At 42.2% G+C, this 27,682-nt stretch overlaps 1 protein-coding gene across 1 annotated transcript in view; it reads right to left on the bottom strand.

Moving 5' to 3' along the window:
* The window catches only part of LOC142582226 (folylpolyglutamate synthase, mitochondrial-like), a 30,534-nt gene extending 3,256 nt beyond the window's left edge, over positions 1-27,278 (bottom strand). Inside the window, exons 1-11 of the mRNA XM_075691677.1 lie at positions 26,757-27,278; positions 26,566-26,682; positions 19,055-19,183; positions 18,864-18,982; positions 15,873-15,984; positions 15,710-15,781; positions 15,571-15,632; positions 12,563-12,743; positions 9,876-10,035; positions 9,696-9,797; positions 73-629 (exon numbers count right to left, since the gene is read on the bottom strand). Coding sequence (XP_075547792.1) covers positions 73-629; positions 9,696-9,797; positions 9,876-10,035; positions 12,563-12,743; positions 15,571-15,632; positions 15,710-15,781; positions 15,873-15,984; positions 18,864-18,982; positions 19,055-19,183; positions 26,566-26,676 — 1,605 coding nt within the window. The 5' untranslated portion in view covers positions 26,677-26,682; positions 26,757-27,278. The remainder of the gene's footprint in view (positions 1-72; positions 630-9,695; positions 9,798-9,875; positions 10,036-12,562; positions 12,744-15,570; positions 15,633-15,709; positions 15,782-15,872; positions 15,985-18,863; positions 18,983-19,054; positions 19,184-26,565; positions 26,683-26,756) is intronic.
* Positions 27,279-27,682: the final 404 nt, after the last annotated feature.

Genomic DNA, 27,682 nt, shown 5'->3' with positions numbered 1-27,682 from the left:
ATGCTGCTGATTTCACACTTTTCTCAATAAAGGGCAACAAGAAGCCATCACTACGAAACAGTTAGTGTTTACCTGTATGTGGCATGAAGGGGTCATCTGCCTGGCAGCCATCTGCTGCTCCCGGAGCCAGGTCATGACATCCGAGATGCTGGGAAAGACAATGCAAGAGTCTTCAGGGTTTCCCTTGATGCTTGGTGGACAGGTAGGGCTGCCAACACCAAGCATCTCTTCTTCTTGCAGACTTGACAGCAAGTGACACCAGATGCGCATGTTAGATTTGCATCTAGCCATCTCTGTGCACTTCTCCACAGTAAAGTCACTTTGGTCCGAGTATGGGCTCTTGTTTATGGTGATGCGATTAGGAGTGAAGATAGCTACATGAAAGGGTTCCTCTGCTAAATAGGAGAGCAGAACCTCGGGCCGCCGGTCCCCCATGCAGTTGAATAGAAGCACACGGCGAATCTGAATCCTTGGGCCCAAGGTGCATTGTTCAGTGGCTGCAGCTTCCCGCCACCAGCGTACACAGTAATGCACAGACTCCTCTGTGTGCGCACCGTCCAAGTACAGTGTCATGCCTTCTCCAGCAGGGACTACCTGACACCTACCAGCCCACCGGCACTGCTCAAGACCTGCAAATGTTCAGCCCACTTTTGTAATAATTTCGTAAGTTCATTAGGTAAAATGCAAAATTTTGAGACTGATGTAGAAAGGTGCATTCTAACAAAACATTATGAATGAAGTCTGGCTTCTTGAGTATTTGATATCTCTTATGCCAGTTACCAACAGTACAGATCCATCAACAATACTGCTTCTATAAACATGTTCCATTTTTCAATAGTTTTTTGGGAAACTCAAACAGCATATCAAGAATGCACCTAAAAATTGGAAGCACCAAAAATGCATACCTACAGGGACACTTTTGACCTGTACCACAAAAATGGCTATTTTGCATAGCTATCTGCGTCAGAAAAAAAGTGCAATGAGATAAATATCTGAGCAACTGCTGGCGCTTTTCTTTTGTTGTTTGTACAAGTAATGAGTTACATAGGTGGAGGTTCTGAAATGCCTAGACGTCTCCATGCTACGCTGCATCTGAAACAGAATACAGTCAAACGGCTCTACAACGAATCCCTTTACAGTGAAATGACATATAACGAAAGATTAATTATGTCCCCATCAAATTCCCATATTTTATACGTATTGTGAATGCCTGTACAATGAACATCACTACAATGAATTTGCCTGAAGCAATAAAACTACGGACAACGACCAAAAGAAGTACTAAAAAAGGATTAAATCTAAAAGACGTTTCGACTTCCCTACGGAAGCCTTGTTCACAATGGGAGGAAGGAACGTTAATGAAAGCTTATGTATACTTCAGAATATGACGTTAGCAGCAGGTATAAGAGGGGGGGGGGTTCCCTCATTTCGCTTGAGCGTGCGACATGTTTCTTGTATCTCCAGCGATTCCAGATACAGCCGCGATTTCAGGTTTCTTCCTTGGCCGATAACTCTCGAGCGATCCCAGTCAATCTTGTGGCCCATTGCATCCGTGCGCTCGGCAAGGGCATTCGAAACTGTACGCTTCTTTTCAACATCTTTCTGACGCTGCCTCAGTCTCTGCTTGAAGTTGCCCGATTCACCAATGTATGCGTAGTCGCAATCTGCGCAGGGTATCTTATAGACTACGCCGGGAAACGATTCTCTCGAAAGCCTGTCCTTACCGCCGACGAGTGCTTGCCTCAGCTTACACACGGGCACGTGCGCCACCTCAACGTCATAACTGCGCAGAATGCGAGACAAGGTTTCACTTATCCCTGGAACGTAGGGTACGGCAGCACGCCTTCTTGGTCGGGGATTAGCCGGACCGACTGAATTGGACAGGCGGCATTCCACAGCACTCAAAGAAGACGTGGGATAGCCGCTTGTTGAGATTTTCTCGCATGTGGAACAACTTTCTGCTGCAGTGCAAATGCGGTTCGCACGGTTGAGCAGGGAGGCAGCAACCGACCTTTTGTGAGTGTCGGGATGAACGGATTGAAAGTTCAGGTAGCGGCCAGTGTGAGTATCCTTATGGTATATGCTGAACGAGAGCAGTCCATCGTGTCTGGTGATAAGTATGTCTAAAAAAAGGAGTCTGTTGTTGACCTCTGTCTCAACTGTAAATTGGATGGCCTTTTCCTGACTGTTTAGGTGTGCAGTGAACGAAGCCAAAGCACTGTGCCGAATAACACAAAAACAATCGTCCACATAGCGCAGAAAAACTTTTGGCCTAGGACCGAAAGGCGCGAGAGCACGACTTTCCAAACACTCCATCGTAAGATTGGCAGCAGCAACAGAGACGGATGCACCCATTGCCGTACCGTGCACTTGCCTGTAGAACACCTTGTCGAAACAGAAGTACGTGTTTCCAAGGCAAAAACAGAGGAGCCTCTTGAGGTTGGGAACGTCAATGGGTGACCTGTCTGGCAAAGTCCTGTCAGATTCTAAAGCAGAAGTGCGTGCTTCCGCAGCCATGTCATTCGGAATTGAGGTAAACAGCGACACCACGTCGAACGAAACCATCACCTTGTCGTCGTCTAGAGACACGTCACGAACTTTTTCAATAAAGTCGCAGGAGTTGCTCACATGCGTGGAGCTCTTCCCGATGAGTGGAGCCAGAAGCTGGTGCAGGTGTGCGGACAATTTGTCGAGAGGGGAGTGGGTGTAGTCAACGATTGGATGCAGGGGTACGTTAGGCTTGTGAACCTTCGGCAAGCCATAAAGTGCACGTGCAGCACAGTTATGACAGAAAAGCTTAATATACAAAGACTTGTGCTCGGGAGCTACGAAGCGGTACACGTCAGCCAGGAGAGCCTAGAAGTCCGTTTTAACTTTATGCAACTACACTGTTTCCGACATGCAGATGACCCTCTGAACCTTCAAGGTCAGGTCCCAAGTGAGCCGGACGTAAGTGTCCTGGTCATTCAGCAGGGTCAACATCTTGTTTTTGTAGACAGCCGTGTCAATTAGCACTGTTGCATTCCCCTGGTCAGCGGGAAGAATCACGATTCCAGTGTTCGCCTGAAGTCGCTTTACAGCTTTTCGTTCCTCAGCAGAAAGAGGGGAAACAAACTTACGCAGGTGCGGACCGGAAAGGACACCAGTAGCACGGGTGCGCGCCTTATCACGGCAGGACGGGTCAACTTGGTTAACTGCGCACTCCACCGCCTACACAACCTTTGTGACGTCAGGTGCAGGTGCAACATTGAAATTCAGACCTAGCTCCAGGATCGAGGCCTCGGCTGGGTCGACACTGTGTGAAGAAAGGTTGTGCACCGTAGTTAGTCTGCTGTGCGGCAGGTATGGCCTGGTAGTTTCCGAAAGTCTGTCAAGCTTGACGCTGTGCACCAACTCCGCCTGACTGGCGCGTATGTTGGCTTGAAAGTTGCCGTGTAGCTGGATGCTTGCAAAATGATCTGGACAGTGGACAATGAAGTAATTTAGGTGCCCCCGATGGCCGATTTGTTGCTTTATAACGAACGCCATGTAGTGGTGCTGCCACAGCACTCCAGTATCCTCTGCGCTGGCGCTATAACAGCAGCGCCAGCGATGCACTTGACGAGCATGCCGATGTCAGAACTAGTGCGACTGCACTCCTCCTGAAATCACAACTTCTACACTGCTTGTTGTAACACATCATTGGTTGCAAAGGATGACTAATACATTGCATTTGATGACTACATGATGATGTAATCGTAATTGACAATGTTTTCCAAGCCATATGGGATGGAAAGGACGTGAACGTCAATATAGGCAACAGTGATGAACATCCTGTAAGTGAATAAAGAATTTTGACAGCAAGAAAGCCGATAGCGGAATTCGACGATGTGCAGCTTTACTTTGCATAGCTTCTGCATTTCACTGGGGAGCATGCTGTGAACATCCGTGCAATAAGGTTGGCTGCATCTTCACATTGTCAAAGTGTGCACAAAGAAATTGGCAACTTATTTCGGCAATTTTAAGTTACATAAAGGTTTTCTTTTGTTGAACATACTCTGCCTGCTTTATGGTATGGTGTGCGGCTTTTACAATGAAGGATTTTGGAAGCCCTGAGCACTTCGTTATAAAGGCATTTGACTGTATTTTGACTGTACATTTCTGAAACTCATGGAACCTGTATTTAAATTATTTTGATATGTTGCTGTTGTCTATTTCAATGTAAAGGGGCCCTGAAACACTTTTAAACATAGTAAGAAAATGTTGCCGATCTGTTAATGAGGCTCCTGTGAACAAGCGACCCAAATACAATTGCACTGCATACAGCAGGGAATTTACAATCTCTTGTCAAAAGCAGTGAAAAATTGTTTGCTCTCTCCTTCACAATGTTGTGAGGTGCATCGCAACCAGCGGAGCCCACAACAGCTAGTGGCTGATTTCGTGATCGCAAGAACATTCTCGGTAATACAATTACCAATCTTTTGTGTTAAATAAATGAAAAATATGTCTGTCTGCAATCTCAAGAAGACAGAAAAACCATTTCATATTTGCAATGGCAGTCTACACATGACAGTTGCACGTTGCTGCATACACTGCGCATAGCCTACGGGATGAAAAGCATAGTGTAGATACCCCAATCACAACAGAGTGCCACCACAAGCCATCTCGCCGCCGAAACATGCGCGGCCAGCATGACATTGCTCTCTTGTGCCCACTTGCCGTCTCTCCTGTGCAGCTTCCAGCGCGCTGGTGGAAGTGAAAGCAGCAAGAAAGCTGCTCATCGGTCCAGTAACTACATCTTACTTGTGCTTGAAGGGTTTGAATATGTTTTGCGGCAGGAGGCTTGCAAGGCGACATAATTTAATAGTGATGTTGCTCTATGGTTAGTTGGAAAAGTGTTTCAGGACCCCTTTAAGAGTGTGACGACGCAAGGAATATGATATGAATTTTCAGCTTGCAGAACTAATTCGCATTTAAAAGATATATTTAATTGTTTTTTTCCTTAATGCACTTTCCTCTCTTTACACGTTATCTACCTCGGAGCTTTTGTGTCATTTCCATGTGTAGGCCTGAAAGAGTGGAAGAGGTATTCCTTGGTCAAAGTGGCAGGATATTGAAACAAAATTGGTGTATTACCAAGTCTTATTACCAACAGGGTCAAAATTCATGTATTATACAGTAAACCCACATTAATTAGAATTTCACGGGACTGTGAAAAATTTCCAAATCAACCGAATGTCAAATTATCGAGGGCATCAAGAAAGCAAACAAATGCTTACTACGTCAATGTGCTTTTATTTACTGAATCAGCAAATCCTGTTCCTATTTCGCACAAAAGCTGTGCGGAAGCTGCAATTCTTGTCATCTCATGACTGATTAGTGCGCGCAGCCTGGCCGAGGCGCGCATCTTCATCCAAGACACGCTTTTCACCACCGCACATCCCGATTATTTTTATTTTTATGCACAAGCCTACATGGCCCGCCAGTGAAATCGGCGAAGGTATGTTAGAAGCCCCAAGGGAAGCGAGCGTTGGAGGAGGAAGGCGCCTGAAAGTGTAGAAGAGAATCGCATGCTGGGGGGGCCCGTGGCAATGCAACACCACCCATTGAGCGAAGCGTCGTGGAGGAGGAGGGTAGGCGGAGGCTCACTGGGTTGACCTACAGATTTTGTGCGCAGTGTGGACGTACAGGGTTCAACCACACTGCGGGTTCGTCCGTTGCGAAGTTTGCGTGAAACATGGCGGTGGTCCCGGCTGCCCGCTTCGAATTGAATTTGTCATTGCTTTTGTAAAACGCACTTCGTTCTTAGCAAATTACTGTGTAAATGGCTTTCGCTTAGTCTCAGGCCGCTTCGACGACAGAGTATTATGGATAACCTTTTGGTATTTTCAAGATCGCATCTCGTTTCGAATGAGTTGAAGCCTAACAAAAGAAACATTCGAGATGTCAGCGCCACCTATCGCTACAGTCGGGAGATAGCCGCAATGACAGCAGGTGGCCTCTGAGATTCGAAGATCTCGCAGGCCAACTAAAGCTGTGAAATATGTGCGCTGCTTAGCGTACGCTACACTAAAACTGTCTAATATGGGACGTTTCACACAAATTGTGGTGCGAATTAACAACTTTAGCTGTACCCTACGCGTCTACAAAATTTGGCCGAACCATTTCAGGGGCCCTTTAACGAAACTTTATGTGGCCTTGAAGGATTGTTCACTGAAGTGACAGCCTTATATGAGTATTTACAAGACCTCATAGTAACATAACATGATTACTATTTTCCTGAGCTAGGCAGCATATTCCATGATGGCAAGCATAACTGGGTCCAAATGCGTGACCAATTTTTCAGCTGATCACGCTTGCTTTGGAGATTTTATTCAATGATCTTTAATTTGTCAACACAATACACATATATATAGTAGTCTCCCAATAAGTCAAAACTAAGTCGGGCTGAACATCGGAATATGCCAAATGCTTCTGACGTGCTCAAATGGTTCTTCATAGATGCAATGTAGAAAAGTTTTACACACAACAAATTGCTTTAGTTACACATTTCGGTTAGTTGCCATGCCTTGCGGGTTGACAATACAACAAATCGCAACAGCCGAGATTTCACGAGTGCCTCATACTGGCATCAAACTGGGCCACAGCCTGTAGTGTGGCACATACATAGTGACGGTCTGCCTGTTAACAAGGCCATCTTAAAGGTCAAGGAAATGCCAAGAGCTTAGGCTTGGATATTCACAGCAGCAGCATGTGGCACTACCATCTCTGCAAGAGCTTGATCTTCTGGTCCATTGCTGCTTGCAGGGCAGCTACTTTACCATGAGTCGCAAGGAACCAAATAAATGCTTGTTCTCGGTATTTGTCTTCTGAATTAATTTCAGGCATTTCTTTCTTGTAACTGCCATCCAAGCATATGTTGAAGGATTATCCTGTTAAGCTGAATGACTTTTCATGGTCCTTTTAGGGTTGGTTTAGCAGAAGCCTATTTTACTATGTATATGCATCCAGAAGCATGCTAATGCTTGCTGTCCACAAATGCAGTTGAAGTTTTGTTCAACCTTTCCAGAACTTTTTTTTCTTTGATCGTACCTATTCCATGCACGGAAACTACGAGAAATTTACCAAGTGTTTCATGTGACTTGCACCAAGGCAAATTACCCATAGTCGTCGTGAGTTACTTGGGATATTATTTGAAGTGTGATGAGGTAGCTAATTAGGTGAGATCAATTATGCAAATTTTTAAGTATTCTCCACAAGAAAAGTACAAAGTTTCATATCAAGAAAGGGGTCACACAAGGAGACACAATCTCTCCAATGCTATTCACTGCATGCTTGGAAGAAGTATTCAAGCTATTAAACTGGGAAGGCTTAGGAGTGAGGATCAACGGCGAATATCTCGGCAACCTTCGGTTTGCAAATGATATTGTCCTGTTCAGCAAAACTGGGGACGAATTAGAACAAATTATTGAGAACCTTAGCAGAGGAAGTGTAAGAGTGGGGTTGAAGATTAATATGCACAAGACAAAGATAATGTTCAATAGCCTGGCAAGGGAACAAGTGTTCAGGATTGCCAGTCAGCCTCTGGAGTCTGTAAAGGAGTATGTTTATCTAGGTGAATTACTCACAGGCGACCCTGATCATGAAAAGGAAACTTACAGAAGAATAAAAATGGGTTGGAGTGCATACGGCAGGCATTGCCAGATCACGACTGGAAGCTTACCACTATCACTGAAAAGAAAGGTGTACAATCAATGCATTCTACCAGTGCTAGCATATGGGGCAGAAACTTGGAGATTGACAAAGAAGCTCGAGAAGTTAAGGACTGCGAAAAGGGCGATGGAACGAAAAATGTTTGGCATAACATTAACAGACAGAGAGAGAGAGCAATGGGGATGGCCGATATTATAATTGACATTAAGAGCTGGGCAGGCCATGTAATGCGTAAGATGAATAACCGGTAGACCATTGGAATTACAGAATGGGTGCCAAGAGAGGTGGGCTGATGAAATTAGGAAATTTGCAGGCGCAAGTTGGAATCGGCTGGCACAAGACATGGGTAATTGGATATCGCAGGAAGAGGCCTTCGCCCTGCAGTGGACATAAAGATAGCCTGATGTTGATGATGATTACAACTTTCAAATGTTATATATGAAAAGTTGTAGAGCATGCCAAGAAACGCCCTATGAAGTTGTATTCATGGTTATTTTTTCCGGGCTCCGAAGAAAATTTAATATTTTTTTTAAAAAGATGTCACTGCACATTTTCATATTGTAGCTGTCTCAATTGTGTTTCAAAAGACTGAAGCCCCCATTTCCATCACAGAAATTAAAAAAGAAAAATCTTAGGATACCTAAGCACTCCTTATGAGTCGTGAATGCGAAAGCATTAATGTCCAATTGAACACCGCTGAGCAGTATTATAATGCCTCGCCACATCCCAAGCGCGTGCCAATGAGAAGTTTCGCTGCTATTGATGCCGCCGGGTTTTCGCTCAATGGGCTATTTGACACTTTCACATTAAAAAAGGCAATCAGTTATGGCACCTAGCATAAACTAAGCAGCACATTGGCACTGTCATCATGAAGATAGAAGTCCTGTAGGGTCATAAAGGATAACATGTAGGATGGACATAGCAGAGAACACTGATCAAAACACCCTTAGCTTTTATTATGACAGGCATGAAGGCTTTGCTCTTTGGAAACACGATTGAGAATGCTGCAATCCAGGCGCCCAAGTGTGCATTGACATCTACACACCTAAAATGCAACACAATGTCCATTATCTAACCCACTTGAGTACATGTCTGCCAAACAAGTGTAACAAATGCTGTGAAATGAAATTTACCAACAATGTTTTTCGAAGCAGAGAAAATATTATCTTTTTGCAAACATATTTCTCTGCACAGTGTAGCATAATGCAGTTATTTGTGATGATGATGTATGGGTCCTCGAACCATAAAACATGGCACAAGGGCCAGAAATGGTCAAAGAATGCCATGCACGTGGTGATGAGTTTTCAATGAATCGTTTACAAAATGAAGAAATGAACTGCAAATGGTAGATATAGCATGGCTGTAAAATGGCCTAAAATCAGTCACTGTAACTTGTGTAATATATATCAGTATCAAAATAATGACAATGACAAGAGATGTCTGCTATGACGCAGTTATTTGTGCACAAAATGTGCCTTAAAGCAAATGCTGTGAAGAATACCTGAAATTTACAACATAGCCAACACAATTGTAATAATATTTGGGGTTTTACGTGCCAAAACCACTTTCTGATTATGAGGCACGCCGTAGTGGAGGACTCCAGAAATTTTGACCACCTGGGGTTCTTTAACGTGCACCTAAATCTAAGTACACGGGTGTTTTCGCATTTCGCCTCCATCGAAATGCGGCCGCCGTGGCCGGGATTCGATCCCGCGACCTCGTGCTCAGCAGCCCAACACCATAGCCACTGAGCAACCACGGCGGTTAACACAATTGTACAGCATGCGCGAAATGAGCAAAGTTAGCTGTACATTGAACAAAGGGGTCTTGGCAAGGCAAACTTACTTCCTCAATTTCCTGCTCTCAAATACATTTGTCTGCTTTCATGAACTTGAAACATGCTTCACACAATGCAGCTTCACTGCATAAAGTGCAGCAATTTCGGAGGGGGAAAAGGAAAACAACATGACAGAAAACTGCAACTTTATGTGTCACTAACTCACCTTTAGCCATTAACTTTGATATCGGGAAAGGAGCAGCAATAAAAGGTAAATTCTGGTCCTGTAGCCATTTCTGTTGAGCAGCATCCCTTGTTGCTTGTTTTCCTGTCGGAGAAAAAAAAAAGTGTATCCAAGTCTCAGGTAAAAACAAGCACTTTTAAGCACCTCTTTCTTTCTACTTACTGACTGCAGAGCTTGATGAGCAATGTTTCGAAAGCCAAGTCTTGCACAACTGCAGGGCAAGGGATGCATTGGCCTGCTGTGGCTCCCCTGGTATACCCAGTTGGTGGAGTGGTAATTCGCATTCATATGTCAGAAGTGGTGGTGCTAAGCTGAGTGAACACTGTAAAAATGCAGCAATGAAAAAAAAAATGTTGGACTGCAAATGATTTAACCCATGTTTCCATGAACTCTTCCTTATGGAACCTGTTTTTCATCGTTTGTATCTTCAAGGCGCAATGGTCAAAAACCTCTGCACTATCTCTTTTGTTGAGGGCTGCACTGCTTTCCTTACACATACCAATCATGTACCTATGTACCATCAGCATAAAATTAGATGCAAAATGAAATGCTACACCATGCTTATGAACTACCTGTGCACTTACTGGAAGTCGCACTTTGAAGTGATAATGCGCAAGAGGCATTTCAATTTCTGGCATTGGAACTACAAGGGTTATGCACAAACAAGACAAACATGACAGTAAAGGGCAACAAAGCTGCATTATAAGCCAATATAATTTGAAGAACTGCTAAGGGCTGAAAAACAACATTAGCACCAAGTACATACACTACTCCTTTAGCTACTTATTTAAGAAGCCAACTTCACACAGGTAAGCGAAAAGTGCTGCTTGCAACAGAACAACAAAAGAAAGCATACAGGCTCACTTCTTTGAAAACGAGGACACAGAAGCAGAAATGTAGCATCAACTCCTACACACGAACATGCAAGAAACTAGAACAGATAAAAGGCCCATAAAGATATGGCTGTTGAGCACTGGCTGATAAACAGGGATATCACTCAGATGAAAGAAGAGCCAGGCACATCAAGCTTTCACAAGCTTGTCACACTATCCTTCCTACTTTTTATCAGGGATGCACTAGCATGTTTTTGAAGGTTGCAGTTATGATCCAGCAAGATGTGCTCAGCTAAAGACACTTCCCATTAATTCAAAAAAAAATAGCACATATCATTTTATCCAAGTTAAGTCTTTCCGTACCGTGTGGAAAATACGCGTTTTTTGTAGGTTACACCAATTTTTGTTTTTTCTGAAGGAACTACTGCACTCAATATTTTATGTGATACATAAACAAAAAGCAGAATGAAGGCACTTTTCATGCATAAAAGTTTTATTAACGAGACATATGTAATAAAGAAGAGAAATTGCCAGAATCACAATTGTGGGATAAAACTTAACAAAGTTTGTAAAGACATGCTTGTATCTACTAAAAAAAATAAGTTACAAAAATTATGAGATATACAAAATGTATTGCCGTCTAATAGGCACTATATTAAAAAAATCGAAATTTTTGAACAGGTCTTCTATTAGAAAAATTTAACTGCAAGCACTACAGTTGGGTATGATGGGCTGCAGCTGCCGATGTTCCGGGCTGGTTTGCGTCATTGTTGCTCTCAGAGTCAAAGTCCGAGGAAAAGGCAGCATCCCGAGACTCTGTGCTGCGCAATCCATTGATAAAATCAGCTGCAGACGCAGCAGAATCACGACATTTGCTATCTTTCGAAGCGCGCGTGCTGCTCCCGGAGGCAGTCATTTTACTTCAGAGCGCGTTCATAAATTACCGCCTGGCGTGAAAAAATCGAACCGCTTAGAAAACAAAAATATAGTTTTCCTCCTTCAGGTCCAATGGCACAGTGTGTCCATGAGAAGTGCATAAGGTCTCGAAAGCTGCATTTCAAATCATCGATAGCGGGCGGTCATTTTTGCTTTCTACTTTGACAATCGCAAAACTTCGGAGAGCGTTCAAAGATTACTGCCTGGTGTGAAAAAATAGAACTGCTTAGAAAACAAAAATGGAGTTCTCCTTCCTGTCCAACTGCCAATGTGTCTGAGGGGCGCGGAAGGTCTTTAAAGCGGCGTTCCAAACCATAGTTAGCAGGCTAACTATGTCCAATGGGCACAGTACGGAAAGAGCTAATATGCTTAAATCAGAACTGCTTGCACTGAACTTTCAATGTAGCTCTTCAATGATGATATTACAACACAAGCTCACAAAATAGGCATTTCTTTATTTAAACCGCTTTTATGCTCTCATTTGTAGAGCAGCTTAAAATATTCAATATGAGCTAACTTGAAGTCAATCATTTTATGACAATGAGACAGAACAGGAACCCCAAGCAATTGGTGAATCACGCCAGATACTGTCAATGTTGTTAAACAGCACTGCAAGTTGAACTTTCTAATAAGCAACTTTTTACCGCTAATGCAACTGATGGCAAATTTATTCACAGTCACAAATGAACTGCATTTCAACAGAGTTCATGCTTTCGGCTTTCATAAAATCTCGTGTGTTTATTTCTGTTACCTGCCGTACTTGAAGGGCACCCTCACCACCTTGTTCTTCTGCAAAGATGCATAGTTTCAACAGCTTCCTACTCTTAAAGATTAAAATACTCTACAAATAATTCATAAATTGTAGGAGAACAAATGGTTTCACTGTCAGTTAACCAGAGAACAGTGAAACTGCCAAAGAAAAGTTAGCTAATACTGTCGCAGCCAGCAATTAAATGTGGTTGAACACATCTGATCATCACAGCATGTCCTCTGTCACCACTATAAGGTGTAGTAAGCAGCTACTACAGGACTACGGTAGCAACCACAGGGTCAATTTGAAGGCAAAATAGTGCCACACACCCCCCTCTCCTGCGCCCTCTCCTGGAGCACCTCAAATGCGCCCTCTGGTTGGGGAAGTGAAAAGGCTGGGCAGCCTTTCTTGAAAATGCCACTTTTTTGCCAAGCAATTTCCTGCAGGCTTGAGCCTAGCACACGTGTATGATCCAAACCCAAGGATGTGATGCCAACCACAGTAGGATGCCTGTAACAGAAAAAGGAATGCAGACATAACATTTATCAATTTTACTGTGTAATGCTGCAAACATACGCATAAATTGGCAGTCACTCATTCTGCAAAATATTGAAATGCTGGTGCTACAATTGGTGGCTTGTCGAAAATGCGCACAAGTGTTGTAAAATATAAAGGAGGTTCAGCAGGAAGCAAAAGCTGTTATTGCTGATTATGGGATAATGCTCATGCTTGCATGCTACTTTCAGGAATTTTGATTTAGTTTATTTGTATATCTCCCAAGTTTGATACACACACACTTGGCTAACCTGCAGTGCTACAGAGCCAGCGCTTTAACTATGCCTCCATAGCCACTAACATTACAAGAACAGCGCAGGAATCACTAGCTGCACCCAACACGGATGCAGCCAGTTGTAAAATGTCTTTGATCACTTAAGTCGGTGTGTGCATATCACAGTGACCAGTTTGCTTCCAAAGCTTTCTGACAACTTACAAGCATCAGCACAGACAAAACACTGACCAGCGAAGAGTCAGTTTTGTACAGTTCATTTCATAGATAAAATAAACAGGAGACCGCATGATTTGCACTTGTGCGGGCAGAAGCTGCTTGTCCTAGAGGAAATACGCAGTCCAATAAAATGCCTCCCGAGTGTCACATGCTATGGAGATGTATGCTGCCTCACCTGCCACCAACAATGTCCTCAACAATATGAATTTATCCTATCAAAGAGCTATCTGGCCTTTCTAACAAACTGCTATAAAAACTAGTTATAGCCTCTCTTTCCATGTACTCTCAATAACTCCGACTCATGTGTTCTGACATGGTAGGATATTGTGCATTTACTCCAGCTACATTTAACTTTGTGACTAATGACAAATTTGCACAATACCTCTTGTATGCTTTAAAGATTATCTGTTCTCTCAAACACTTCAGCAGCTAGCAGTGTGTACAGCACAAAACATATGAAAATTAGTTCCTGCTACAAAGTGCGACATTCACTGTACAAGCGGGAAAATAACTCATGGGGAAATTACTCAAGGCATCTGATTATTACTCTGTCACCATGCAATGTTTTGATTTAATTGTGTCTTATGCTAACACAGTACGCATCAGCACAGTGTCAGTACCATCATTTTCACAAGCCACTTGACATGCAAGGTTTGTGATCACGCTCAAGGAAAGGCATATACCTACTATTGAAGAATGAAGTCAAAAGGGCAAACATGCTATGCAAGTTTTTCAATTTGCATCAAAATGATTATGTCGCACTCATCACCGTTTTCAGAGAACTCTCTGACTTGTGTGCTGTTCAAAACAATGGAGTATGAAACAAATTGGCAAGAAGTGTACCACAGGCATAAATGAACATTATTGCACCTTAGTCACCTTAGTCCCCACTGAAATAATGCTCAAAAATTTGATGAAATGAATTTTAATTTTGGATATAAGTCGCAGGTTATATTGCATAGGTCACTGATACACCAATGTGTTAGAGTCTTGAGATTTAATTCATTTAGAAAATGCCAAAAGAGAAGAGAGAGCTGGTGACTGTGCCAGTGCTTGCATGAAGCACTGCAAGTCATGAGTCAATTACAGTCGTGTAGTTGGTCACTTCCCTCATGTTTGAGTTGCCCACATCAGTGCAACCTACTACCTAGTTTCATTCCATTTTCACAGAAAGCACACTTGTATATTTGTATCTGTAAGGCTTAAAAAAACGAAAAGCGAGAATAAACAAACAGCAGCACCAGTCTCCTTAGGAGCACTGATCAAAGGCATCGTGCAAAACTCTGCCAGAGCTTGTTTCAGTGCAGCCTCTTGAGATGCATACATACAATTTGGGCATTAGGTGGTGCCTCGAATCCATGCTAGGAAATGAATTTGAATCTACTATACATGATAAGCCCCATTATGGAAGAATGAGCAAAAGAGCTTGCATTCATACACGCTAGAATGGATAGACAGCTGGCATCCCTCTTGGCAAGTAGAAAATACACTCGATCTCGGCCTTCTGTGTGCACTCAGAAAAAAAGTTCACTCAAGAACAATGTGCAGAGTCACCATGTACAGGCATCTTCATGTGCACTAATCTATTGTGCAACACGAGCTAGATAAGACAATGAGGCCAAGCCAAGCTGCGATCAGTCTGGTACCACCTACAGTAATAAATACTACCAGTTCTTTGCTCACAGTTGACTAATATATCATGGGAGCACGTGAGGTACTGACAGGCTTTCTTTCTTTTCTTTTTTTTTTTTCACCCATATCTTTTAAGAAACATGCACAGAACCCACGAACCATGGTGCAGGGAATCTGGATGCACATATTCAGAAGCAAATAAATGAAGTATAAAATTACCTTTAGTATCCCTTTAACCTAGGTGATTCATGCTTGCACAATAACTGACAATGTTGTGCGTAAATTGCAAGTAGTTCTTTAGGTATAGTGCACAAAAAAAAAGCTACAGCAGTGCCTCACTACACCACCTAAGCACGTAGTAAAAGCTTTATTGCAAACAAAAGCTCCACTTCCGATTGAATTCTGAAGCTTTCCATGGTAAAAAAAACTGGAACATGGTTAACAGCCAAATTGAAAAGAAAGACTACTACAGCAAATACCAGTGGCCTCGGAAGCACTGCTAATGTTTAATAACCTAAAAAAACTTTTTTTTCTTCAAGTGTGCTGATGTAAGGTTTGGAGTGACTGTGCTCTTGATATTTTCCTATCAACTGGTAAAACTAAAGGAGGGTTTAACTGTATGAATCTGAATTCAAAACCAGCAGCAGCAAGAAAAGCAACAGTCGCAGCATTTGCATAACTGCCTGTACAATTTCTCACCTTATTACATTAGTGGAATCATATTCACCACCAACACCTACTTCAAGCACCAACACATCAACCTGAAAGGAACATTCAAATATGTGCATAATTAAGTATCAACATGTCAGCAGGCTGAGCAGAACCAACGTGCACTTACTTTTTCCATGATGAATACCTTGAATGCCATTACAGTCAAGAATTGAAAGTAGGCTGGAATGTTTGCTCCCTCCTAACCACGTAAGAGAATGTTCAGCCAGGTTAGCAGAAGACGGCTAACAGCACACACTGCTTTAGCATTTCAATGTAAGAAACTGGCGAACCTTGGCTTTTAAGTTCTGGTAAACATCCCAAAAGTACTTTGCAAAAGCATCTTCAGACAGTGGTTTCCCATTTATTCTGATCCTTTCTCGAACTGCCACAAGATGCGGAGAACTGTCACAGCAGAACAGCAAAAACACAGTAAAACGTTACTTAAATGAAATTCAATATACTTAAGTAATCTATTCTCTTAAGTGACGGTACATTCAAGTGAAACATATAAAATACACAGGTTTCCTATTGGCAAGAGAATTTTGTAGTTACTAGTATGTTTCATGCTATTGGGCACATATTTCACTTGGGCAATAATTAATTTCCACACAAGAAACTATGATCAGCCATAGCAAATTAATACAATGCCACAGCTAATTATACAAAGCTCTCAATAATCAAAACAGTGAGCAATGACTTTATAGGAGAGAAAAACACCGTTATCTAACCAAGACTTGAGATACCATTGCACAAAACACTATGATGCAAAAAAAATATTTCTAGTAAATGCATTCCATTTTCTGAATGCCTGGCTTTGCACAAAATTTTATTTAATAACGACAGTATTACTAGCAGCAGTACTATATCCCTCAGCATGCATTAATTACCACCACTGTATTTCACACAATATAATGTCATATATGAAGATATATGCTACCAATTATCGTTAAATTATTTACATCTTCAGTTACTTCAGTTTACGATCATTTCTGAGTGATAACCAACATGCAGTAACCCACAAAGCATTTGTCAGAAAAAAAAGAACATCTCTGCAACTTGTTTTGACACCTTTGGCAGAGAAATGAAATCTTGCTATTCGTACATATAAGTAGGAGCTCATAACTGTGTAGTGACAGTAAATCAGTATTCATTTTATAAAAAGCACAAGTGGTCAGGAGCAGATAACAGACAATTCGCAAAATTCTGCAACTCAGCTGCCCTGCAAAGCTTCATGCCAAACAAAAATGGTAATTTGCAGGCTGCTCAAAGAGAAAGTTCTCAGAGCAACAAAACAAGTAAAAGGTGTTGGTCAGTGTAGCATAGGTAAATCATGCTTGTTCATTTTTATTTTCTCTTTTTTGGAAATCTGGAAATTGGGTTTTCTCACAAAATAAACTATCATACTAGTTAGTCTCTCAGAATGAGGAGGCCCATCTATTCCTCTGTGAGCCTGTTTACAGTTCACTACAATCAGAAACAAAACCATGTTATCAATGCAAGATGGCACTTCTCCTTACATTTTTTAAAGCAAATGCAGATGTGGGTTTGTAGGTGAAAGGTTTTAGTTGGGAGAGAGTTTTCCATGGTAGCCATCTTTTTTTTTTCTTCATATTGTCCTTTCATCTGTGTTGCTAGAATTACACATTCCTTTTTCTCGATTACTTCGATGCAGCACAAGTGAACCGAGAACAAGGGGTAAGTTTCTTTAGCTATGCCAGTTGAAATGCAAATCAGCATCTCATCAACACTGACAGTGCCTCATATTGCATGTAGCACATGCAGTCCTGCATTTTCCTACTTCCATCACATGATCCCTCATTCTTTCTTAATGCAATCCCCCAGCCATGTAAAGCCCTCAGCACATCTGCCTGCAGCACGGGAATGGTACACTGCACAGTGTGTTTGCACTGCCTACAGCAAGACACTGGCTTGAGACAATTTGCTTCTAAAAGAGCAGTGCTTGATTGCTAAATTGCCAATCTGTGCAGTAGACTGCAAAGGCTTGCCTGGTAACAAGGTACAGTCACTAATAAAATGAACATGTCTAAAGTGAGTTGTGGAGCGAGAAGCATGAGCAATGGCAGTAAGCCTTTGTATCTATGCATGTTCAAAGCAAGTTGCCCACAGTAGACGACACAGACATACTCCTAAGTGCCCCTCCCATTTTTATGCGTGCTGGGCTGTACATGTACCATAAACTTCTGAACAGCAAGCTCATCAGAAGTGATGCTTGTTCACAGGATGCTATACTAATTGGAAGTGTCCACAGTAGTGTTTCAAGTGTAAAAGGCAGAATGCAGAACATAAGCCACTATTCTGGGTCAGGGTAATGTAATGATTCTATGCCAATGCCATTCCTTTTTGCATTTCGTCAGTGGTCAGAATGGCACTCTACCTGCATTATAAACAGGATCAGCCGGCCATGAACAGTGGATATGAGCAGCATAGAATCAAGTGGAATGAATCGTTACATTACACTGGCACTGGATACAGCAGGACTAGGCACAGCTCAAGCCAGTAGTGTACACAGGCTCAGAGTCTCTAGAGCCCAATCCCAGCCTGGGAAAAGATGATATTAAGAATGCCTACGAGCAGAATCACTCGCATTACAGAGAGCCAGCCAAGATGACCAGTCCTTGAAAACAGTATTAGCTGCAGCTACTTTGGTAATTAATTTGCAACCCTCCAACTCCCTCGACACAACAGCAAGAGTTTCTTAAGATCGACAGGCCAGGGGTATGGGCCTAAAATTGGCCCACTGTATTTAGTTCATCACTGGCTAGAACATCAGTACAAGCACCACGCACAGGCTCTGTTTGGTTTAACTACTGGGCTGTGAACAGATCTAGCTCATGCTATGGTATATTCATACCCCTATGTACTAAAATGGTTGTTGCAAAATAAATGCCATGTGTTGAGGTTAAATTGAGTCATCACTGATTCCATAGCATTTCTACAGTAGTAATTAACTTATTTAATTAAAGGGATATCGGTAAAACAAAAAGGATACTCTTGAGAAAAGTCTGCACCCTTTCAAGCTTATCTTTTCCCAAAACAATAATCATCCATCTTGCATACACTGTGCACCCAATACTTCCAGGTCACAAACGGCATGTGCATTATCATTGTGGCATAGTATTCTTGACAGGAAAGTAGTGAGCGCAGAGTTTTCAAGAAAGGAAATGCAAGACAGTTAGATGATTATTGTTTGGAGGCAAGACATGCCCCAAAAGGTGTAAACTTTCTTTTGATTCAAACCATAGGTAGACATTTTTACTCACGTGTAGAGACCCGTTTTAAAGCCATGTTGTCTGAGAATACATTCAGCGAAAGCACATGTTGACCCTTTCCCTTTTGTTCCAGCCACATGGATTATCTTGAGGTCATCAAGATCTGATACCTGTGTCAATGCACACAACTGTGTATGACTTATCCTGCACACAAAAAGCGGTCAGCTCATATCACAACTTACCTTTAGCCCAACAGCCTGCAGGTGCTCAGGCATTCGCCTTGACTTGAGGAATGCATTGGGTGGGTGTTGCATCGATTTTTTCAGAGTAGCTTCATTGCTCTGGAGGTTATTGAGGGCATACACTGCATCCTGAAAGGCACATTTGAATACGCTGAAGGTGTTCAATTCTTCTCTCTTTTTACAGATGATGATGTTTTTCTCATGTATTGGAGGGTTTCCCAGGTGGTGCTAGTTGGTGCCACACCTTCACCATGTTTGCAATTATTTATAGCGTAGCATTGTGATATGTGCAAACAAAGTGGCCAATATTCAGCATAATTAGTTACAGTTCCGGCATCTTAGCTATTCTGCTTGCAATTCACATGGGAGCTTTACAAATAGCCATACAAAGTAACTTAGTGTACCCAAAAACCCAAGCTCTGCTTGGGCTCTTTCGTACACCCCTCCCTCCCCTTAACTTTCCCTCAACAAGAAAAATCACAGGACATTACAAACATATTGTATGAAAGTACTCTAACTAACCTCATGAAATAACTAACCCACATGATTGTACTCCGATTCATTTGGTCTAGACAGCATTACTTCCTTGTGTAGTCACTGTTCCGTGCAATTAATGTTAGCAAATGCAAAATGAGACATACTTATGGTTACACATATAGTTATGCCCCTTTTTACTTATGTTCCCTTAGTTTATGTCCATTTCATTGTAACTTTCCTCTCCCTTATCTTTTCTTTTAACCCATATTCTTCCCATGGCCACAGGACAGTACAGCTGTCCACATGGAAGTGAGACAGTTACAATACCCTTCATTTCCTTCCATGTTTTACTATTACTACAATAACTACTACTACTACTAGTAATGAGAATTTCCTGCAGTACTACCCCTCTTTATTTCCTTAATGTTCAGTTTTCTTGTGCCAATTCCTACAAATACCTTGGTGACCATATCACACCAATCTGTCATGGAATGTGCATATTAACTACATACATGATTAACAATGCTAACTACACTCTCAGTTTTTTGCACAAGTTTTTTCTTTAGCTTTTGTTTCCTTAAAACTGCTTCTTTGAAAGAACAGTTACATAAAATCTCAAGTATGCTTCTTTAATTTGGGACCCTCACTCTTTCATACTTGGATCTGCACTTGAAGCAATCCAAAGCCATTCAGTTTAGTTCGTTGCTGCCAACTATTCTAGTACTGCCAATATCACTGCCATAAAATCTTCTCTTGACCTACCTGAACTCTCTTACAGACGAAAACTATTTTGCTTAGATATTTTTCATAACATCTTGTTTTCCAACCCTCAGCTGTAGCACGTCTTGTTCTCTTCTCCCTATTACCTTTCACCTTATGTCAACTATCGTTTAAAAGTGCCATTCTGCCAGACCAACATGTATTTTCATTCGTTCAAGAGGAGATATGTCACGTGAATTGAATCACTCCCCATCTCCATCACCAGCAACGCTGATCATACTTCCTCAAGAGTGCCATTTCGAATGTAAATTGAAGTTGCCACTCCTCTCTTTAGAGCCATAATACTATTGAGAGAATTTAAGTTTAAAGAAAGTTATAGATAACAAATTACACCCAACCATTCATTATGCATGCAAGTTTCTTTTGATTTCGACTGAACTTCTGCTGCACTCATGATGTAGATGATAGCATAAAATTGAATTATAGCACTTTTCTAGCACCTCAGAACATATTTTTCCTAGAGCTGACAGCATAATAGAGAACACATGCACTTCACACTGAAACACTTTTGGTGAGTGCAATCAGCCTTGAGCTCAATAAAAACTACTCTAATAACTGCAGCTTGACACCTTAGTATTCTTCATTTTCACTTGCTTAGCACACAGTCACTAGGCACTCATAAACTAATCATAGCACAGTAAGGTTGACCTGAAGCAACCTAACTGCATTTATTTGCACATGGACGTGCTACACATTCACAAAGTATGATCAACAGGAGGCACGGAACACAACCTTACATATGGCTGTAGTCATCAAATGATGCAAGCAAACCTTGGCAAAACCCTCTTGTAGACCAGATGATCCCAACAGATAATGAAGACAACAAAAGCATAGTGGAAGTCATTTGTTGCTTTAAACCCATACCCCAAACCCACATCCTGCACATGAGTAGGAAGCAAGTTTGGCTCCCACCAACAGCAAGATGTTTTGTCCACTGTTATTTCCCTTTACCTTATAATTTCTACATTTCAATTAAAAACAGCAAATGATTTCCCCTAAGCTTTCCTTGCCTTCATACGGTTGTGCATAATAAATATTGGGTCTCTCCTTGACGTTCTTGCTGTAGACAAGCTTCAGAATGATGCATCATGTAGATGCAGTAGCAGTATGACGTGTTCTACTGCCACCCCTATTAGCATATGAGGATGGCAATCCCCATAGCATATATGTGTCACTGAGCTTGCAGACGCCTCTAGTGCAATTACGACAAAGTGCACTGGTGCGAACCAGAGAAAGTAAGTGTGAGCTTTGTTGAAAGATGACATTTACACTTAGGGACAAGTTTTCAAAAGTTTATTCAACGTGAAAAACATTTTTAAGCAAGTCAGAGACAGCTGGCAACTGCCTTCAGACAGGATTCAATGCCCACCTGCCTCAAGGAGAAAAACAATACAAAGGGCACAGGTAAGGTAGATTAAAAATTAAATTATGAGGTTTTACATGCCAAAACCACTTTCTGATTATGAGGCACACCGTAGTGGGAGACTCTGGAAATTTGGACCACCTGGGCTTCTTTAACGTGCACCTAAATCTAAGTACACGGGTGCTTTCGCATTTCGCCCCCATCGAAATGCAGCCGCCGTGACCGGGATTCGATCCCGCGACATCGTGCTTAGCAGCCCAACACCATAGCGACTAAGCAACCACGGCGGGTAGGAAAGGTAGATAGAGCAATTGCAAAGAATATGTATTAAAAAAAAGAGGAAAGAGGGAATGACAGCAACAAGTCCATTAGAAATGCTGGAAAAGCACCAAGTTAGTTGACATGCACTGGACAAAAGTTTCCTGCCAGTGAATATCATTCGAAGTAGTGATTATCAAATAAGTAGTAGAGAGTTGATTTGCTCATCTGCTCTTTGCCTACACCACTGTTACACCCAAACTACTAAGTGGTTTCCTACACCATGTCGCAGTGACTCCTTTGTCTACACACAATTTGTCAATGGACAAGACCAGAAGCTTGTGGTTAAACCATTCACTGGAAACTATTGAGGCTGCAAATACTTCAGAATATGAATCCAATACTACTGCTTCAAAGCAAAGTGGATTGTTCAAGAATTTGATATTTGATTCTTTGAATATTTTATTTTATTATAAAACAAAATAGACAAATGTATAACTGGAGCCTGAGCCTGCCTGCACCACGAGAACAGGCCAATGCATGTGCTACACAGGCTGCTTCCAGTGCCCACTGAGAGACAGAACATTCGGCTAGTATGTAACGACCAGACATTACATACAATAGTACTAGAAAACAAGGCACAAGGAGAAGCTGCATCATCTGTTAGTGCCCCCCTTTGTCGTCTCACACCACCCTACATCATGTCTTGCCAGTAGTGAACCGACCCCAGTACACGTGGCGACTTTTTACTTTTTACTCATTTTTACAAGATGCCCAATTGAATGGGCTTCAATATGGCGCATGTGGAGTCCGCTATTATATTCACTTCACTATTATAAGTTTCCTACAAAAATTATTAGCGGGAACTCTGGCACAAGTGTTTTCGGGAGCTGCAAGCATGGAAGTTCGGCCTGCAGCATAGGATTGATGGACATATGTGGATTTGTCTGAACTTCGTCCTTCAGGCTTCAAAAAGCCTTGCGACTTTACAAACTGATCATTTTCAACAAGACATTGTGTTATAAATGGAACAATTCACAACGATTAGGCCTGTCAGCAGAGACTAATTGCTTTGCTGTGTTTAGAAAACAATGAGTGCTTGGAGATGTAGAAAGATAATGTGTAACAAATGATTCCACAAGCAAGAAGATTATACAAATCTATGTATTAACCATCATTCCCATGGTAGCAGTACAACTGCAGAGCCACAGTTCCCACTAGTAAATTTTGCAGGAAACTTTATTGTATCTATAGCCCCATCTTTCTAATATTCATAATTGATTAGATTACAAAAATTCACTATTCAAACAGCTCTATAAATATTTGACCATAGAATCTAAACCTTGGTACTGAAAATGAAAAATGAAATACTGTAAAACAGCAATGACAATGTACATGTTAATACACACAAAATAAGCATAAAGAACTGAAAATTCTGGCAACATATCTTACTAACATAACATGGCAAAACGGCCAAAAACTAAGCAATATAACCATGGCTACCCAGAAGAGGTGGTTTACTGCACAGACGCTTGTCACCCAATTCCAAGAATGAGAACTCTTAGAATAGGCTGTGTGTGTGTGTGTGTGTGTGTGTGTGTGTGTGTGTGTGTGTGTGTGTGTGTGTGTGTGTGTATATATATATATATATATATATATATATATATATAATTACAGACAGTATTCAAAGATGCAGCAAATGACTGCAGGCTGAGCATTTCCAAAAATAAGCCATAGCAAGCAGGGGGGGGGGGGGGGGTGTATTCCGTAAGAGTCCACCAAGTGGACAGTCCATTTCGGCCGCTGCTGATTGAATGCAGCTGTACGAGCGAGGAGGAGACGAGCAGCCCCAGCCAATCAGCAGCGGCCGAAATGGACAGTCCACTAGGTGGACTCTACAGAATATCTCCTGAGGACACAAAAGAGCTAATATATGTCATGTCCTGTTCATTTTCTAATAATAATGTCCATATTTAGCCACTTCTAAATGATGCACCAAGCCTTTACAGGCTGACTGCTGTACAGCTGGCCTTGTCTTCATTGTATTCAGCCCATTACTGGCTTGTGGATCATTGAAAGCCAAACACACATTTTTAGTCGAGCAGCACAGGCACAAGTTAAACAATGCTACAATGTTATAACATAATGCACAACCAGCAATGACCACATGGTGAAGAGGAGACAATGGACACCATAAAAACAGAATGGTCACATTGAAAGCCACAAAAAGGACTTCCACAAGGTCAGAGACAAGCATAGTGTTGATTAAAGGGACAGTAAACACCAACACCAAACGAGTTAAGAAGGGTAGAGTTTTTTATTTCAGAGTAATTATTTCAAAATCTATTTTCACCCATTTAACAAAACAGGGTTGATTACTAGCAGGGAAAACGAAGGCCAAGGTTTCCTCTAATTTTTTTATGTGTCTAAACAAAAGAAGTGACGTCAAGGATTTCCATCCATGTTTTCGTATTTTGGTTGTTTTTCACACAGAAGTCTTCAAAGCTTATTAGATTGAATTTTTGGCTGCTTTAGTCTGCAATGCAGCTTGTATTTATGAACATAAAATTGAGCATACTGGAGTCAATACTGCAAAAACCCGTGACGTTGGAGCTTGCTGGTGTGGGAAATTTAGAGTGGCAGCACCATACGTATTTTGTTTATGCATCTGTTCTGTCTTATGAAGCCTATTTTCCTGCCAAAAAAGGCACTTTTTTACAGGAGTAGTGTAACTTACAAATACAGATGAACTTAATATTCCTCTTTAGTGTCCTGTTAAACTCGTCTCTTGAGACTACCAATTAAAACAGCAGAATATGCATGGAAGAGGTATACAGTAGTACTTAGTGATCACTAACAAAAACAATCGAAGTTCAGCACAATAAAAAGGAAAACAGGCACCAACATAACACAACTGTTCTCAACTTTTGGACAACAAACAAGCGAATTCATATTTATTCCCTGATGATTGCATGCAATAAAAACATAACTGTTTGGAAAATCAATACACTGATTGCCAGAACGACCGGACCTAGGTCATTGCTATATACCATTAAGACTTCAACACACAGACAAAGCAACAAAATAATGTGTTTATACACAAAAAAGCAACAGGACTTAATTCTCGGCACATGGAAACATTATTTTGAAGTGCTTAGCAAGAAACTTATTCTAAGCTAAAGAATTTTAATTAAGTTGTGGAGTTTAATGTCCCAAAACTCCATAGTGGGTTACGAAGGATGCCGTAGTGGAGAGCTCCAAACCAATTTGAACCACGGGATTCAACATACACCCACTCTGTACATGAGCATTTTTTGCATTCCATTCCTAATGGAATGCCAGCTGCAGATGCTGGGAATCGAAGCCACAAGCTCATGCTCAGACCATAGACACTGCGAAGGATGGCATGTCGGTTATTGTGTAGACTGACCACTTGGTGCAATGCATGAGGAAAGAATAGAAAATGGAATGAAACAAGATATGTCCCCAGGTTTACTAGCAACAGGTAGACATTGCATTAGCTTCCTTCAATGTGAAAAATGAAATAATGTTTACGTGGCAACTCAGTAAGAAGGTGTCTTGAGATCAGTAGGATGTTCCCATCCCTACTATATCTGTCCTGCTACTCATATGCACACCTCTGATTGGGATATACATGTGTTCACTGGTCTGGACGAGTGTAATCGTTTCAATCAAGGTACTTTTGATGTAGCTTCCATTCCTGTGGAAGTAATAAAATCTGTTTTGGGCAACTATTGCTCCAGAAGCAAAAAAGGCAATAAAAGTGGTGCGCACATTCACACACATACACACACACTTCAGCACGTAAGGACAGTAGAATATATGGATACATCGTACTTCACAACTCTATAGTTGTACATACATCAATAAATTTTAGAATGTAGAGTCGAACGCCTGCCTCTACAACGAAATGACCTGTATAACGAAGTAGTAATTGTGTTCCTGTTCTATTGTGAGTGGTGCGGTGTGCTCTCTGTACATCAAACTTACTTGTATAACGAATGATGTCGGAGGCCCCAAGCACTTCGTTATAAATTCTGTTCTCTTTTTAGTGTATGTACTTTAGAACAAAGGCGATTACCTCAGAAGCCCGCGAAGATTACTAAAAATGGCAATTGTCAACATTAGTAAACTGGGGTTCTGAGGTAAAGCATCGAAAAAGATAAGCTGCGAAACGGTGTACTACCATACATATTACAAAATGGTGGTACATCTGCTGGCATCGTGCATGCGGCGCAGTTACTGCAGATCAAATTAGAAAACGAATTCAGTCACATTGCTGACCACTCATACAGCGGAGATGGAAAATACACTATGTTAACATGGCGCGAATCCTTTCCACGAAGCCCGAGCAGCTGGCCCCCAGTAAGTTCGTGAAAAGTGCAAAACGACAATAGGCAAGCTTCCGCACAGCGATGTCAGAAATCACCACTCTAGCGAAATAAAATGTGATTCGATTCGATGATGAAGCGTTTCAAAAAGCACTTCCGCGAGTCAAACGGAGCGGCGCAAGTGCCAGCAGAATGTGTATTACGCGAGCTGTAGACTGACGCAGACGTTGCACGCCGGCGCACATAGGTAATACCGGGTGACAATCAGCTGCAGATCTCACCTCATAGCACCGTTTAGTCGAGACGGTCGATTTTGGCTTGGATGGAACTTCACAGACAGTTCTAACATGAGTTGGCTTCACCATCATCAGGCGGCAGAGCAGGTTTCTCATTCCAGACTGGGCATGTGTAGAAACCAGCAGAACTGAGTTTGGTAGGATGGTACAACTTCCGAGACAGGTTTCTTACATACCTAGCCAACACAGCAAAACCAAAAGTGGCGCAGCAAACCAATGCGACTGTGCTAAACGTGCCTCCCTGCTTAGCCCACCGCCCGTCCAGCCCGTCCCTGAGTGATCGTCGACTGCTGCTCACCCCACAATCGACATTTCCTCAACTCCCTACGTCAGTTCGGCCTTATCTATTATCACGCCCTCGTGTACAACCACAGAACACGTACAACGACGCATGGACTCATGCATGGACCAATGCATGGACATAACCTCCTAGATAACTCTATGAGGCTATGGTATGGAGTAACAGTATACTATGACAGTACCCTTGCACACTACTATGTAACAGTACGGTAGCAACAGGAAGCAACTAAAGTAACGGAAGTGCTCAAACCAATCAGCCCAAACCGCCCAAACACTGTGCTCAGCGTTACGAGACGTTCATTAGAGGAAAGCTAGCCGCTTGTGCGCAGGCGCGACTAAGAGGGGGCGCGAGAGAGAAAATTTTGGGTGCCTTTGCTCCTTTTCTTGCCTAGGCCACGGCCGCTCAATGGAAACGCACTGAGCGGCCGTGCCTAGGCACTACGGAGGTTTCCTAGCGCAAGTTGTAGATGTTTGTCCCTAGGCGTGCCGGCATTGCGTAGTGGGGTCGAGTTTGTTTACGCTCGGTTGCTGTCTGCCGGCGCTGTAAAATTGGTGAAGCAGTGGACACCCGATTTGGCAACCGCTGTGTCGGACAGACTGTCGCGCACCTGCGGCGCTCGTGCTAAGTCAGTCGTGGCGGATCATAGCTTTCTCGCGCCTTACGGCGATGTGCCTTGTAAATAACATCACAGATGTTTCTGTGGGAGCAGTAGTGACCGTAGTAGAGCCCGGGCCGCATATATTGAAAAAAAGCGCGGCAGTGGCGTAGCAACAGGGGGGGCCGGGGGGCCGTGGGCCCCGG

Source organism: Dermacentor variabilis, chromosome 1 (genome assembly GCF_050947875.1).
Source record: "Dermacentor variabilis isolate Ectoservices chromosome 1, ASM5094787v1, whole genome shotgun sequence".
Taxonomy (NCBI): Eukaryota; Metazoa; Arthropoda; class Arachnida; order Ixodida; family Ixodidae; genus Dermacentor; species Dermacentor variabilis.
The sequence above is the reverse complement of the archived record's forward strand: the minus strand, read 5'-3'. Positions and strand labels throughout refer to the sequence as shown.